This window comes from Cottoperca gobio, chromosome 3 (genome assembly GCF_900634415.1).
Source record: "Cottoperca gobio chromosome 3, fCotGob3.1, whole genome shotgun sequence".
Taxonomy (NCBI): domain Eukaryota; kingdom Metazoa; phylum Chordata; class Actinopteri; order Perciformes; family Bovichtidae; genus Cottoperca; species Cottoperca gobio.
The window spans coordinates 17528460-17545092 of NC_041357.1; the positions used below are offsets into that span (position 1 = coordinate 17528460).

Consider the following 16633-nt stretch of genomic DNA (forward strand, 5'->3'; position numbering starts at 1 on the left):
CTCAGCACGCAGGTGTGCATCATTGAATTGAGACGTTAGTAGCATTGTACCTATTCAGCTTGGTTAAAACATCTTAGTATCCCATCAGCCACATTTATTAGCAGCGAGAAATGTATTAGTTATCATAACGTCAGTATGTCTACAGAGCTTGATAGCAAAGTAGTTGTAAATAGAGTTAAATATCATTAGCTTGTATTATTTTAGAATTCCACTACATATTGTTTAAATTTGCCAAAATGTATCTGAAATCTGCAAAAGGCTTTCAAGTATATTTTTCAGAGTGAATGAGGCTCAGATTTCAGACCTTACCTACAGTGCTGAGGACAGACAGTAGATGTCAGATGATGGGTGTGTATCTGATTAATAACACAAGTCTAATTATCTCTTTAACCTTCTCTCCTTTGGTCCAGATCACTGTGGGAGCAGGGTCTCCAGTGATGGGGACATCCAGACGCAGTTTGTTGCCAGCCACAACCACGATGGTCGAATCGGGAGTGCGGCCCATACAGTCCAGGTGGATCTTTGGAGGATCTTATAAAGAGAGAGAGAAATGGTTCAAATAAACAGACCCTTGCATTTCATCTGGTTTACTACAAGACAGTAAGTTTGTGGTACCTTGCCGTGGCACAAAATCGATCTTCACCTCTAGGAAAAAAAGAAAAAAAAGAGTGAGAAATCGTTTGAATTCAATTTTGCTTGTGGAACTATGAATGATATTAATTTTGAGGTGTAAAAGCAAAACAATCAATATTACCCAAGAAATTGAGTTTAGCAGAAAGGTTGAAAGCGTAGCCATCTGGCACAAAAGTGTAATCCCCCTCATCCTCTGGTTTGACCTCATCAATGGTCAGTTTGTGGTTCCTAAACATTTATTTCAAATGTTTAGTTCATGGTGTCATAAAATATATGCAGCATATTTAAAGCATGTGTAAAAGCATCCTTACCTGCCAATATGCGAGATAATTACTCTGGCATCCGGCTTGACTTCTACACCATTCTTGTACCAGGTTCCCCTTACTGTCTCATCCGACACCTCGCACTTAAACACCGCCTGATCCTGTGCCTTCACTGTGAGGTCTGCAATGCTCTGGTAGACCTCCAGGTCTTTCTCTACACATTCACAAAAAAACACAAGCTTCAAATAACAGAAACTATCGAATGATGTACGACTGTACAGGGCTGCATAAGATGCAATAGGATGATGATGTGCGATGATAATATGATAAAGAAAATCAGATGCAGCTATTGTATATGAGGATAATACAGTAATAACATGAACGAGCGTGGGATGTTCATTATCTTTGTCTGGCTTTTGTGTGTTGTATCTTAGCAACAGGCACAAAGGGAATGGTTAAATGGATTTAGGGTAGAAAATAAAGTGGGAGGATATGAAGACCAGATGCAGGAGCTTCGGGATATTACTGTATATCACATGAAATAATTTACACAGGAGTTATTAAAGTTATCTCTAAAGTAGAGAGTTAAGGGTATAGGGGTTCCAGGTCAGCTCCCTGCCAGGGACGGCAAATAAGGTGGGAATGGCACTATAATGGGAGATCTGCTATGCACTAAGGCGTTGGACACACACACACACACACACACACACACACACACACACACACACACACACATATCACACATACACATGAATATATATGCAAAAGTGAGAGTATATATATTCAATATATAGCCAGGTTTAAATTATAGGCTTCTACAAGGAAAGTATATTATAACCAAACACGGATGGCTGTCATATGATGATTTTGTTGTTGTTTATAATGAACACTTCTGCTCTGTGAGCTGATGGTACTAAGATGAGATGGTTACTGGGAGGTAAAAAATAATAGAAGAGGGTGAAACTAGCTGAGGTTTATATTTTGCCTACGTCCATGTACGGATGAGTTTGAACCGTCCGCATCCATCATTTCTAGATCATCTGTGGATTGAAATTAAGCATATTTATCCACCATAAACAACTGCAAAACATGCCACCTTTCAAATACACTAAAAACCTTCACATTAGTGAAAAGATCAAAAGATACAAATCTGGCTATTCTCTAAGAATGTAAATTCTGAGGGGCCCAGTACAGCTCTTTCATCGGCTTCTGCAGGCTGCTGTGATTTAGTACGAGATATAAAACCACAATTTACTCTTTGTATAAAATAAAGACACATTTTCCTTGAGAAATTGAAGACCTTTGATGAGATTACTGCAACTGTTAACTGAGTATCTTAAAAGTGTAGCATTACAAGCGTCAACATATTGTTGTTTTTTAGTTATTTAAATTGTAGGCTTCATTCTGCTCATGACATTGCAGCTATTGAGTGAAACATAAGGCATTAAATCAACACAACAAAACAACAACACAGAACACAGAGAGAGAAACTGGGTCACCTGTGCCCTTCAGGTGAAATATGGTCTACTTCTTCTAACTTTAGCTGGCATGTGGACACACGTCGCTGCAGTAACCTTGGCAGAATAATGTGGGCAAATAAGCCACTGTATTCCAAAGATAGACAACATGCCAGGAATGGCAAAGCCACGGGACTATTGTATGAGAATGTACACTTGGAGATCACTGACAAAAGTGTCTCATGCTGTGGTCAGCACACATGACTGACACTCACCCTGCACCATGAGTTCAGCCATAGACTCGCCACCGTTCGTTTTAACCTTGTAATGGCCACAGTCTTCTTTCGTGGCCTCATTAATGATCAGGACATGTTTGCAGCCATCTTTCTTGAAGCGATACTTGAAAGACTCATCTCTTGTCAATTCCACTCCGTCTTTCTCCCTGTACAGAACCAGAATCATTGAGATAAATAGTCATGATCAGAAGTATCTTTGTCACACTTAAAGGCAGGTATTTTAAGGGTTAGGGTTAGGGTTAGGGTTAGCTGGTGAATACTTTTATTGTGGAGATTTCAACAGCATCTCACCTTTTTATGATCGCCTGTCCCTACAGTATGTGACCACGTGTTTTTTTATGAGACAAAACATTAGGATGTTGTGTTGACAACTAAACTAGCATCGTTTTATGAATGAAGACAATGATATTTGGTTATAAGCTCAGAAAACTAGCAATAAAACAGGACTCATAAGCATCAAACTAAACTTCCATGCACTGACTACAAACATAAAGTTAATACCCTTGAGAATGACTTCATAAAGGTTAATAGTACATAACATTTATCACTGACACTGTGGACAGAGTTTTACCAATTTTAGATGTATCAATGATAAATCTATGCCAGTTTCTTTATTATGAATTTGACTTTTTACACCACATACTATAATAATTATTTGGAACTCAAATAATTGCCCTTGAGCATTAAACATCTTTCTCCTTCAGATGAAGGTCACATGGGACACAACAATACTAAAATGTGACCTTTTCCTTGAGGTGATAATTTACAGCTTGTAGTCAAAGACAGAGGCTCTGGCTGTGGACATGATAAACTCAAATGCCACCTGCTGGGTGTCTAAGAAAGTAACACTGTGTAAGGTTGACTGAAATGTTGCTTTGAATTCAGAGAAAGGTTTGATTCTTCTCATTTTTGATTTAGTGACAGTTAAACTGGCAACATCTGTTTATCAATCCAGTCATGGCTCACTGATTTTATATCTTAATGTTTTTTTTTTTATAGTGTCAGCAACAAAAGGTGTACCCTTAGGATTTATGATCCAATAGCATGGACATGTAGCTCTTAACAGACATGTTGTGAGTGCAAAGAAGAATATCTAACCATTTCACATTGGCTCCTTCCTCTGAGACTTCACACTCTAACTCCACCCGCTCACCCTTCATCACCATCTGATCCTCCAGATTCTTCACAATCAAGATGGGAGGCTCTGCAGGAAGCAGATACAAATTAGAGATTGCACTGCAACTCTTAAACATGCACATTTTCTGGATTTGTTATGTTGTAAATGTCTCTAAATTGTAAATACCTTTAACAAAGAGCTCGGTGGTGCATTTCTCCTCACCCACCACGCAGCAGTACGCTGCATCATCTGCCAAGGAGCAGTGGTTGATGGTGAGGTATCGCATGTTGCCGACACTCTCAAAGATGTACCTATTCAAAGACCGGGAAGATTTTAGTGCATGTTGCCATAATTTGAAAACATGAAGTTGATGAAATGGCAAACATGTTGGGGAAAGGGCTCATATTGATTTGTGAAATTCAAAAGAACGTTAACAATTTAAATTTGACACTTACTTGCTAGGAGTGTGAGGGAAGATGGAGTTCATCCAAGCACAGGAAAAAGAGAGAGAGAGAGAGAGAGAGATTTAAAAAAAAAAAAGTATGTTTTATAGAGTTGAGAGGAAAGCTTCCATCTCCTCTCTAAATGCTAACCTTCCATTCGGTTGAATTTCTTGTCCGTTCTTCAGCCATTTCACGACAACATCTGGATTGGCAACCTCAATGGCCAGCTTTATTTTTTGTCCCTTTGCCACTTGATAAGCAGGATCCAACTTTTTGAGGAAAGCTAAGTTTCAGAAAAGTTAGACGAATTTACAATTTGGTCTGTACTCAGAATTAGATCAAGTGCATCCGACTAGGAGCTGTAGACAAACCTGCACTTTTCTTCTCTTCTTTCTTCATCTTCTTCAGTCTCTTGAGCATGCCTCTCAGGTCAGTGATGCCATGCTGAAAAGCAAGCTTCTCATATTCTGAAGAAGGAGCACGGCTGAGAACATTCCAGACGTCCAGGTCCGGCTCTGCGTTCACCTGCACCGCTCTAATAAACGCACACCAACCAAAAGAGGATGTTAAAATCATTCACTTAGCACAGAGTTGGAAGTTTCCAACATGAATATAGATGATAGGAAGTAGGCTATAACAGAGGTGCAGTAACAGGATGGTATTAACAGATACAGGTACTACTCACTATTACTAATTTAATTCCAGTTATTTCACTTTTAACTATTAATGAATACGTAACAAGTAACTGATGATCAGTCAACTTATTTAAAAAAAAAACTAATTTAGAGGATATGAAATAGCATAATGAAGATATTAGTAAGTGTGTTGACCATGCATGACCAAAGAAGTGTTACAATATAATTGCTTTTTGTGTGGGCATGAAATTCAGAAAAAAGGATAATATAATGTGAATGTACGTTTAAAGCTCTTGTTTATTAATCGAAGCAAATATTATATTTAATATTTCTTTATGGCCCACCTACCTTCCTCCCCCAGGAGAGTTATTCTGCTTATTATTGTGATATATTTGCCAAAATGATTTGGTGCTTGGATTTCAATAGAGAGTATAAGTCTAAACTATGGACAGAACAACTTTCAAGAAAAACTACTGAAAGAAGAAACATAAGCTAGTGAACACTTGTGCCAGTCTTCCTCCTTCTCCTCGCTCCCTCTCACTAGTGTGTGTTTTTCCCACACCTGTCCACTAGGTGCCCCCATCCAATCACCTGACAGCCTTTGTGAGCTGCCATGTGCCTACAGCTTCTTTACTTCCTATCAAGCTGTCTGTGTTTCTTTTTGTGTACCTGTTATCTAGTTGTTGCAGATATTTTTCTTGCTGCAAGTTGTTGGCTCTAATCCTGGCTGACCAAGTGAGTAAAATGCTACTATTATGAGCACCTTATTGTACCTAGATAACAAAGAATTACCATTATGATTTAACTGACTGCTAAAATAAGTGACACTATTTAATCAACAATCAGGATAAAACATACTGTTAAAAAATATCTATATTATGATATAGATTTTCTACTGTGTTAAATAAATGCATAACTTTAAATAACTGAATCCTGACACATGAATGCATGCACAACAAAGTTTTCCTGCGACACTCAGACAACACGTCATTAGTTTCTTACCGATTTGAGGTTTTTAAGAAACTGCTGCTCATTCAAAGGTACAACCCAAGAGGCAAATATAGCAAAACAAACCAGACACGTTAAAACACAGCATTTCAACAGCAACACAACCAGCATATTATGCCTTTAAAACTTATTAAATATTATAACAGTGGTTAAACTGTAGGGAAGCAAGCATGCACAAATTAGGACTAAATAACATCATTTTTTGTTTAGGGTTTGACATCGTGTCCAATTTCCTTCTGCACAGGGGACAACGAGTATCTGGTGACGCTGTGTGAGGAACAGGTAATTGGGGGGTTCTGGGTGGAAACTGCAAAACATCAGGGAAAGTGGACCCATAATGTCAGGGAAACCCATCACAAACATGTGAAGGGGAGAGAAAAACAGTAGAAACACTAGGACGCATTGATACTAAAGAATGTTACTGTGAGTTATTGTAGAATGAGTGAAAAGGCAAAGAAGAAGAGTGCAACATTAGTGATCACAGGATTAATCTAGGATGGGATAAAAGTGAGATACTGGTATAATATGGTGGGAAATTGGGACGTAGATGGACGGATGCATATACGGTATATTTCAATGTGGTAAAACACTCAACTTTACTGGCAAAGATATTTAGTTACTTGAAGAAGCTTTTGCAAACCCAAAAAGATGCCAAACCTCATTTTCAAGTTAAAATCCTGATTCAATGGACACATCATGTCACCCTAAATTATCACTGTGCTCAGAGTTATTTCAGGTAAGTGTTATCAGGTGATCACTCCAACGTTTAATATGCAAATGAAGAAGTAGCTTACTCTCTGAAGACGAAGGACGATCCAGAAAGAATGGAAGTGAGACAGAAATAGATTATAAAAACTGGAGGTAAAACCTTATCTTGAAAGTCTACAAAAGGCGATCAGGTTTTGTGCTTACCTCTTTCTTAATAAGGTACTGAAGTCCAGCTCTCCGGAGTCATCATTTCCATCTGCACTACTGCAGAAACAACATCAACAGCACAGTAGGCTACTTGATTGCTCAAAACAACAAACATCAATGTTAATACTTCATAGACATGGTTTGTCTTAAATAAAACAAATCCACTTTTCCAGGCTTTTATACAATTTGAATCATTTCCTGTTTACTCATGCTCCAATATGCAAGTGTAGAGAGATACTGAATGGTGCTGTACAATACACATATGTAAATACTAAAATCAGGCTATTAAAATTGTCATTCTGAAATTGAAAAGAGTGCAAAGGAGTGCATTGACGGATAAAAGAGGTGCATATACAGGCAGATGTTGTGTTGTAGAGACAGGTGTTGCCATGTTTAAAAGAAAGATATTTGGCACTTTGGGAAATACACTTGTTTATTTATACCACTCTAATGTTTGTGTGTTAACTATGGAACCAGAGAGACCAGTAGCTTAGCATAAAGACTGGAAGCAGGGTGGAGCAGCTCGCCTGGCTACCTCCAAAGTCAAATAATCTGCCTATAGGACCTCTACAGTATATTCAATTTGTTTAATCCATACAAAAAGCAATGTGTACAAACGACATGTTGTGGTTTTATGGGGCATTACATTAGCTGCCAGAATGACTTGTTATCACACTGACGTAGGATGAACTTTAGTTCCCACAAAACACATCACAATGCACCGCCTGACTACTGCAGGAAGACGAGTCCACGAGAAAGTGTTGGGGAGATGAGCGCACATCGCTATCTGTACCCATCTACCTCAATGAGTGTACTGGCAGAGTACGAACAGGTAGGAAGGTAGGCCATCTAATCATTTCATGACTTATTACACGCCTGCGACAGCAACCGATTTATTGATTGCTGTTAGGATGTAAAAAGAATTTCAACAAATATAACAAAACATGTTTCTAAAATAAAATGCCTATCGTAGCTTTAAGAGCTGATTCCTTATATTAATAATAATAATAATAATAGTAATAATAATAATAATAATAATAATAATAATAATAATAATAATAATAATAATAATAATAATAATAATAATAATAATTATAATACATTTAACATTTTTAAAATAGACTTTTTCACTCAGGTATGATTAAATGTGATTTAATTTGGACATTAAGCTTATTTTATTGACATTTTCTTCCTTATTGAGAGTTTCCAGTAAAGAGGAAACCAGAGGTAGAGAGAGAAAGGGGTATGACATGCAACAAAGATCCCCTGCAGAGATCAAACTAGGGATGTTGTGTTATTACGTGCTGTGCACCTTTACAGCCATTATGTTACCGGGTCACCCTTCAACTAACCAGGCCAGTTGTTAACCCTGCCTCCAGTTAAACACTTTCTGCCTGTGGCTTCAAACGTAATACACACATATGAGAGTGGTCTCAATATTCTCATCTAACTCTCAGAAAAATAGTGAATATTATATTTCCCAAAATATCCAAATTATTCCTTTAGGCCATGAGCAGCAGCAGTCATCCAAGCAAGAACAATACAAAACACTCAAGGTTAAAGAAAACAACGGCCACCACAGAGTCTGCTCGACTCTAATCAGTGGGATGAAAGATAAAGAAAGGGCAATATATTTGACTGTGTGCTTGTCTCCTGCCTCTGATCCGACAGCAGGATTAGAAGCTGAGTCTCTGGTTTATGTGGTGAAGTTACAACACGCCATAGCTGCACTTCCTCTCTGTGGCAACCCTGTGGAAGAGCTCATTTACTGAAAAGCCTGTGTGTCTTAGCACTTCCTGCCCTTTCAGTACGATCAAACCACCGTCAAAGCTTACTCTCCCGGGTAGCTGTTTGTGCAGCTGGCTCTGCTGTTTTGATCGAGATCCAGGAGTAGATCAGAGAGAGCTGATGGCTGGAACAAGCCCTTGTTACTCAATAGTTTAATCAAATCTCAATGTATCAAGATCTGCCTGAGTCAAAGGTTAACACAATGACAGTTACTATAGTAAGCAACTGCATCCAGGATTATGAATTTGAGTCCGCTCAGCTCTCTCGTGGTCTTCCTTCTGTGGTCGTTCTCTCAAAATTCAGCAGCTTGTCTGCACCATCCACAACACCGGTTCTGTTTGACTTGATTCAGAGAGGAAACAGGTCAAGAGAGACAGTCTCTGATCCTGGACCTGCTTCCTCTGTGCCTTAACAATCAGAATCCTCAGAGTTTGAATACGAGCCTCCATTGTTGCAACAAACCCCCTTTACTACCTTAATTGTTGTCCACCTTTCTTCTTATTGGCTTCGTTCCTAATAGGTTAGCATTTCCACAATTATTTGTCACACAAAACATGGCAATATTTCACTGAAGTTCACTGAATGCTGAAGTTTGGCAACGGTGTTACCCTCTTGAATCCTGTTGAGCCAATAGTGATTAATATAAAATCTGACCTGGTGGTAATTAAGTCTGACAATAAACTAATGGTTACTATTTTGCTCCTGATTAATTTAGCTATCTGGTGTCTTTTTTAACAATGAAATGGCTATTGATGTCCTGTGCTTATTTGGACACTAATTACTGCAAAACCCCTTTAACCTCTGAATGATCTTAGATTCTTTTTTACTCCTTTTCCCATCACTGTGCTGCTTGTACAGTATAATATCAGTATGCACAGTCAACTGCACTGGATGTGCATGAATATAATTTAAATACACCTGACCTGGAACAAACCTATTCAGTACAGCAATGAATAGCACAATATGGATAATTATACGGCTTTGTTTTACTGTACAGATAACTTTTCATTTGAACTCATTTGAAAAATACCTTTCATTTTAAATCAATTGGAGATTGCATTAATATTACATTTATTAATTTTAAATAAAAGAACAACTGATGATTTATTATGAGCATAAAAAAAGTATAATTTTAATTTACTCTTCATATTAACTTACTTTTAAAATGAGTAAATATGAACTATTCTCAGTTTTAAAACATCATTTTTAAAATAAAAAATAAAATAAAATAATAATAATTAAAGCAGTATAGTAGCTGAAACAATATTTATGATACATATGTATGTATGTATCATTACACTGATAGTATGATTAAACGTTTGTTTGTAAATGATCAAGTATTTCAGTATTTAAGGTATTTAAGGTTTGCTTAAGCCCTGTAAGGAAAATAAACACAGGTTGACTTTTATGGCTGTGTGACACTGTTGATGCAATGTGTCAACAGTGATCAGTCAAACCTTTGATGTGAAACTCATACAAATACTCAAAACATATAATCAATTGTAATGTGACAAAAGGTATTTTGTGTTTCATATAAAGTAATAAAGTCTCATAAAACTTACGTTCGCCTAAAAGCTGCTCTTATGTCCAAACCTTCAGCAGCACAAGCCTCTGAAATGTCATTGTTATGCAAGAGAATCATATTATAACTAAAATGGTGGTATTGGAAATGACGATAATGAGTGCTACAAACAAAACCAGCATAATAACAAAAGGCCCACTCACCGTGTACAGCCAAGTCAAAATTACAGCTGTCAAACTTGTCCCTGGATGCAACCTCACATCTGTAAGCTCCAGCAAAGTTTGGCTGCGCTTCGATGATTTGCATCTCAAACGTGTAGACCTGCAACCACATGCATGAGGAGAAACGTGAGAAGGATAACACGACACAGTGAGGCTTTCACTCAAAGCCTTGTTGTTCAGATGCTTCATATGAATAACATTGTTAGTCAGTTTCAGATTTGGGGTAACATGTCTTCCAGTCTCCCCAGGACATTACCTCTTGGTGCCTGTGGTTCATAATGCTTTCAGGATGAGTGACTGAGGCAAGAGCTTGCAAAACTGAGGCTGAGAAGGGTGAGACTTGCCTCAAAGTAAAATGTTACATATTGCAGTTTTTAACTAATTCTAATGATAAAATACATTTGATGGGCAATTGTTCCCTAAATTGCAAGCAATACAGTCACTCATATACATGTTATGTCCCTCAAGACATCAACATATGATGTCTATGTTTTTGTTTCAGTGCCTGCAGCATTCTTCTACCTTACTGCTGCGGTCATACGTCTCCTTTAGCTGCAGGTGTTTTCCAGACTTGCTGGCGAGGTCCATCCATTTCCCTTTGAACCATTTGATGGTGGGTTTCTTCAGCAATGACTCAGCATTCACTTTAGCCACAAACGTAAGGTTTTCACCTGCATAAAAAAGAATTTGACATGTGGGTCAACAAATCCTTCAGATTCTGATATCCAATTCAACATGTCATTGTATATATATCTATGCAAATAAACATCCATATTATTAATCATTTGTATCTAGGGCTTACATATTGGTTTTGCTAATTAAATAAATGAATTGATCACAATTTGGATTTCAAATTAAAAGCACAAATTAAATGTTAATACATTGCCTAGCTCATTGTTTGAACTGAAAAGATATAATAAAAGCATGAACACTAATGTTTGCTGAGACTTGAACAGTTTAATCACAAAAATTGAAACATGTTTTAGATTTTTTTCCCATATATTCCTGTATTTGAAGCCACTTACCCACAGTGACCTCCCCACTTGTGGGTTTCTCTGTGAAGAGTCCAGTCAGGTCCTGTCTGGTGTCTGGAGGCTGTCCGTCTGAAAATCCAACAGGGGCAGAGCAGAATGCCACAATATGAAGTTGAGGGATCAACGTCAAAATTGTTTTATTACAAATTCAAATTACAAATCAGAGCAGGGAATGAAAGCGATCTCCATTCGGTGGGCTGAAGTAAAACATTTTAAGTTACTGAATTTTAAATTTAGTTGTTTATTTTTGTTATTGATGATGAAAATAAACACAGTATAGATCAACAGAATACATACAGAAGAGAGATGCAAAAACTTCCATTTTAAATTGTATTATTTTCAATATTATTTCAAGGTAACAAATTGTGAATTTGACACTTGAATAAAAGTAACAATAAGTGTAATACACCCGAGAGTTCTCAGACTCACACAGGCTTACGAGACACTTCTTACACTGCAGACATGTGTCTATGTGTCAAAACATAAGATATGAGATATAAACTTGATGGCAGCTAAACACAACGTCTTGAGTGTAATGTGATACGTAATATATTAATGTCCTGTCATGTACATTTATGTGACCTATCAAACAGACTTTGATGTTTTTTGGCATGTTGGACATTTTCAGGAAAAGTTTAACTCAAAGATAATGATATGATGGCCAGTATGATTCACATTAATGAGTTAACAAAGGAAAACAACTGTGTAACTCACCCTCAACTGGAGGAGCATCATGTGCTGGGGCAGCGGGCTGCTCCTCTATGGGGGCTGCTGCAGGCGGAGCGGGCGGAGCAGGCGGAGCAGGGGCCCCTTCCGGTTCTACACCGGACTCCCCTGGTGCATCAACCGGGGCCTTAACTGGAGCTTCTGTGTTACCACAGAGTTAATCATTTACAAGAAATAGGTACAATAAAAAAAATATTGATTCAGTTCGCCGTACCCCTGTAAAAAAGTAATCAGCTTCAAAACTAAATAATAATAATAATAATCTACCAAACTTCATTTATATTTGTCTAAAAAATGTTTCTAAAAAGCTGAATTTGGAAAATGTATTTATTTCTCTTTATTTAAACGAAAATTTTGCACATGATTATTTTGTGTACCAAGGCACATAATCAGTCAAATGTATACATTTATACAATTTAATGTATTTTATATTCTTCTAAACACTGTGAAAAAACTCTCTGCCGAATATTTCTCTCCGAAATATCTCTGTCTTATCATCTTTGAATGGCTGAACGATTTTCCATGTGTTATCAGCTGCCTCTCATGCCTATCCTGAGCGCCAGTCAAGTGGTGGTTACTCATGAGGAAATAATGTGTTGGTGTGAGGGTCAAGGTCTCCGTGCAGACAGAGTAAGGGTGGCTATGATATGAGCCACAGACAGCTGTGGGACGTCTCTTGTAGCACACTGGGCCCATTAGTCTGCTGCCTTTCTTCAGGATTTGTTTCCACCTTATCAAATCCAAACAATCGACCTCAGCGGGTCACACTGACAGACTAATGGCAAGAAAGTTGCTCCGTGACACACTTAGCACACAGTCAATGCAGCATACAGAACAGTGCTCTATAGATGTGATAAAGTGCTGGGCAAAATGATCGTGATTAAGGCAGTGATTTTAGATATCCAGATTCTTAAAGGAATAGTTTGACGTTTCAGAAGATCTCATGTCTGTATGGTAAATATTAAACTACAGCCAGCAAACAGCTAGCTTGGTTTAGCATGGAGACAGAAAGAAAGGGAAAACAGCTAGCCTACCTCTGTCCAAAGCAAACACAATCCACCTACTACTAGCTCTGCTGGCTTCACCGTTACATTAAACAGACACATATGAGTGGTATCAATCTTTACCAGCAGTGACGCTGGTATTGTTTTCAACTGGTGAGTCAACGTGTGTGTGCTCCTGGAAACAGGAGGCTGTGTAATATCACAAGCACATTTTTACACATGGCACTAAATTACGTCTTTCTCAAAGTCACAAAACTTTACAGATGTTTAGTTGAGACCAAAATGAAGGTTGCATTTTAAAAAATGCGAGCCCGAGCATGAGGGGCGCAAATAGGGGGGAAGGTAGAGGGGGCAATTTGGCGGCGCAGCTCGAGTGATCCCATCACAACATGGTCTCAAGTCTTATCTGTCACCTGCAACAAAACTATTAAGCGTATTTCCCAAAATGTCAAACTATTCCTTTAAAAGCAGATACATCTTAAAGATAGACCACACAAAGCCATTTCAGAGACTTGTCGTTGAGCAGCTGTCAGAGTGTGCAGAATGTGAGTTCATGTGCATGCAGTGCAGTGCATCAAGTATTTACTGCCTCAGTGGTTTTCTGCATTGAGTGCTATTTTGCTTTGTGCTCTGGGACAACGCAGCCTGTAGGTGAACAAGCAGAGACCTCAAACGAACAGCTGCAGCATCAAAGTCTCCCACCTGGCTTTGATACGACCTTCAGGTCAAACTTGACCTTTGACCCCCCAGCAATCACTGCATACACATTGGCATCTTCCTTGGTAATAGCTTTTATTGCGAGGGAGTGCTTGTTTCCGTCGGCTGTGATCACATATTTGTCGTCACTCGCAATGTCCTTTGAGTTGCACTGCCATTTTACTTTAGCGTCAGGCTTCACGGTCTCTGCTTCAAAGAGCACAGAGGACCCCTCCTCTGCTTCCTGAGTCTTTGGTTTCTTGGCAAATGCTGAAACTGAAGAGGGAGGGTGGGTTCATAATAAAAAGTAAGCCTTTTGAAGTGTCAATTAGACTTTGTTTTAACATTTCTGCTGTCAGAGTGTAATCCCATATACTATAATTGTCTTGCTGAGTGGACATTGATGATAATTGTGTTTCATTAAAACAGTTAACAGTAGATGGTGGTAAAACAAATGAAATAAATTATCCAAAATACTGTTTAAGATGTTTTTATATGACTGAAAGCTAATCTTGGAAATGTTCTTCTCTTCAAAAACAAATCTCATGCAATAAGAAAGAACAACACCTGTACAGAGGGAGGGTAGAGACGGGGGATGGGTCATTCATATTTGAGAAGAAGAAGAAGAAGAAGAAGAAGGCTCATGAGCTTAAAAAGTACAGTGTTGTACAGTCTGCAGCACACTGGGTGGGGCTAGCGGAAAACCAATGAATTTGCCTTTTCCCACTCCACACAGAATTTCTCAAAGCACCAATATCTGCCCATATAATAAGTCTTGTTTGTGTAGTCTTGCTCTCTTACATAGTTGTTGTACTCACAAGAGAGTATTGCATTCTGAAGTATACAGTTTGGGCTTCATTTGGGGAGTCATGAAAGAGTAAATGTAAATAATACTTGAGCGAGGGATAGCCTTGTTCAAAAGAATAGATTCAACATGACACACATTACTGACAGTCATGACAAAATCAAAGGTGTTCCTAAGAATGCCAACTCAGTAGTGGTGTCCGTCTGTATAGTGTCCTTGCGCTTATAATGTGACCACTGGAGCCAATCCATATTGTAACTGTATCCAACAGTCTGAGAACAGAAGTGGATCAAGTATTAACAACTTTAACTTAAGGAAAGTAGCAGTACCACTGGTCAATGTGGAAATAAGTTTAAGTAACTAATAAATGACATGGTACTTTAATCTATAACAAGGCATTATATTTTAGAAGCTAATAATATATGTTATATTAATGTAAAATATCAATCTGCAAAGTAATTACAGCTGTCAGAAATAATCAGGGAAGTAAAAAGTACAATATTTCCCTCAAAGTATGCATGTACAAAGTATAAAATGAAGTACAAGTAGTTCAAAAAAGTGTACTTAAGTATAGTAGGCCTACTTGAGTAAATAGAGTTACATTTCACCACACACAGACGATGTTGGTTAGCACAAAATAATAAGAACATCTTTTTACTTTCGCTAATTAGCATTCAATTAAAACATTAGCTTGTTTTTATTTTTGCCGTTTGTTTTGTAATTGAACTGTCTGATGAAAATAAACCCAACAGAGACACAACTGGAACATCTATAACAAACTGAACATCAGCACACAATAACCAAACTATGTGGAGAGATAAATGAACCCATGGTGTCTACGCTCAGTCTATTAATACTGTTGTAGGTTTTACACTTATTGTGTAAAACATCAGCTGTTGCCTTTCCTGCTGTTCAGAGAGGTCTCTTTATCTGTTGAAAGTTATAAAATGTGCACAGCAATGTAATTCTCCAACACTTGTCATCTTTAAATAAAACCTAAAAATAGTGATTGTAACTGAAAGCCCCTAGAGTCGCCATGTGTTTAACAGTAACACCAGGTGTTTGGAATCATGAAATGTATGTAGGCATAATTTAGATGCATAGTTGTGACAGTTCAACATACAGAACAAAAAAAACTCCATGTGTTGCTAGATGACCTTAGGAGTTTATATATAGGATGCATATGTACTGGACTAATAAATGAGGCTAGCAGGCTTCAGCTGCAGCCGGGGCGCAGGTATCATAGTCAAGGGATTAACTTGACTCTATTTTTGTGTCTCTGGAGGCACAGAATGAATAATGTGCCCTCAGACTGTCTGCAGACAGCGGTCTCCAATGTTACAACACCTCTTGTCATGTTGTCAGTCACGCTGCTCTACATGTCACACCGTTACCACATTTAAAATGAAAGGACCGTCCTAGTTTGAGTTACATTACATTTCATTCCCAGGAAATATGTAGCCAGTGTTCTTTCAACAACTTTATTTAGAAAGATTAATTTAAGAACATAAAGATATGTGTTGAAGTCTGTTGATTAGTTTCTCTTTGTTTGTCTAAATACAAGACATTGTTGAGTTTGTTGACAAGCTGTCCAGAGCTGGGAATCAGAACGTAACTACATTCGTCATTCATTTATAATGGCTCTAATACCTGCATGACTTACTGTAGTTTTCAAGACTTTTCTATATTTGTTTTTAATTCAATCACTATTTAATTGTATTATTTATTAATGTTTTCTTTTTTTTATTACATGTTTTATTTCAATATGATCATTTACAAGTGTATCGCTTTAGTTAGTTACTTGTTTATAAGGTAGGCCTACCCCGCGGTGGGAATTTGTCTCAAAACTGTGATAATTTATTTGTCCCTTGAGGGCAGCGGAAACAAGCTATCACCTTTTAAGTTGATAAGGCGAACTTCTTAGCACATCCATCAGATACAAAGTAACATTATAATTCATTTGAAGTCATGTTTGTGGCCAACTGATGAATATCAGTCCAATATTACCTCTCTTTTAGCTCTGTTTTTGGTCTCCTGAGAGAAATGTTTGTTTCTTTAACTGCTAAATGC

At 37.8% G+C, this 16633-nt stretch overlaps 1 protein-coding gene across 3 annotated transcripts in view; it reads right to left on the bottom strand.

The window, feature by feature from the left end:
- The window catches only part of mybpc3 (myosin binding protein C3), a 32060-nt gene that overhangs the window by 13657 nt on the left and 1770 nt on the right, over window positions 1–16633 (bottom strand). For 2 of the 3 annotated variants that reach the window (XM_029426149.1, XM_029426142.1), the window contains exons 2-20: window positions 13765–14034; window positions 12047–12199; window positions 11324–11401; window positions 10821–10969; window positions 10281–10398; window positions 10118–10166; window positions 6765–6824; window positions 6647–6649; window positions 5847–5870; window positions 4581–4744; window positions 4360–4492; window positions 4222–4224; window positions 3953–4077; window positions 3748–3853; window positions 2629–2795; window positions 945–1110; window positions 755–861; window positions 616–645; window positions 392–531 (exon numbers count right to left, since the gene is read on the bottom strand). In XM_029426149.1, coding sequence (XP_029282009.1) covers window positions 392–531; window positions 616–645; window positions 755–861; window positions 945–1110; window positions 2629–2795; window positions 3748–3853; window positions 3953–4077; window positions 4222–4224; window positions 4360–4492; window positions 4581–4744; window positions 5847–5870; window positions 6647–6649; window positions 6765–6824; window positions 10118–10166; window positions 10281–10398; window positions 10821–10969; window positions 11324–11401; window positions 12047–12199; window positions 13765–14034 — 2045 coding nt within the window. The remainder of the gene's footprint in view (window positions 1–391; window positions 532–615; window positions 646–754; window positions 862–944; window positions 1111–2628; window positions 2796–3747; window positions 3854–3952; window positions 4078–4221; window positions 4225–4359; window positions 4493–4580; window positions 4745–5846; window positions 5871–6646; window positions 6650–6764; window positions 6825–10117; window positions 10167–10280; window positions 10399–10820; window positions 10970–11323; window positions 11402–12046; window positions 12200–13764; window positions 14035–16633) is intronic. The other variant, XM_029426156.1, reaches the window with a different exon arrangement.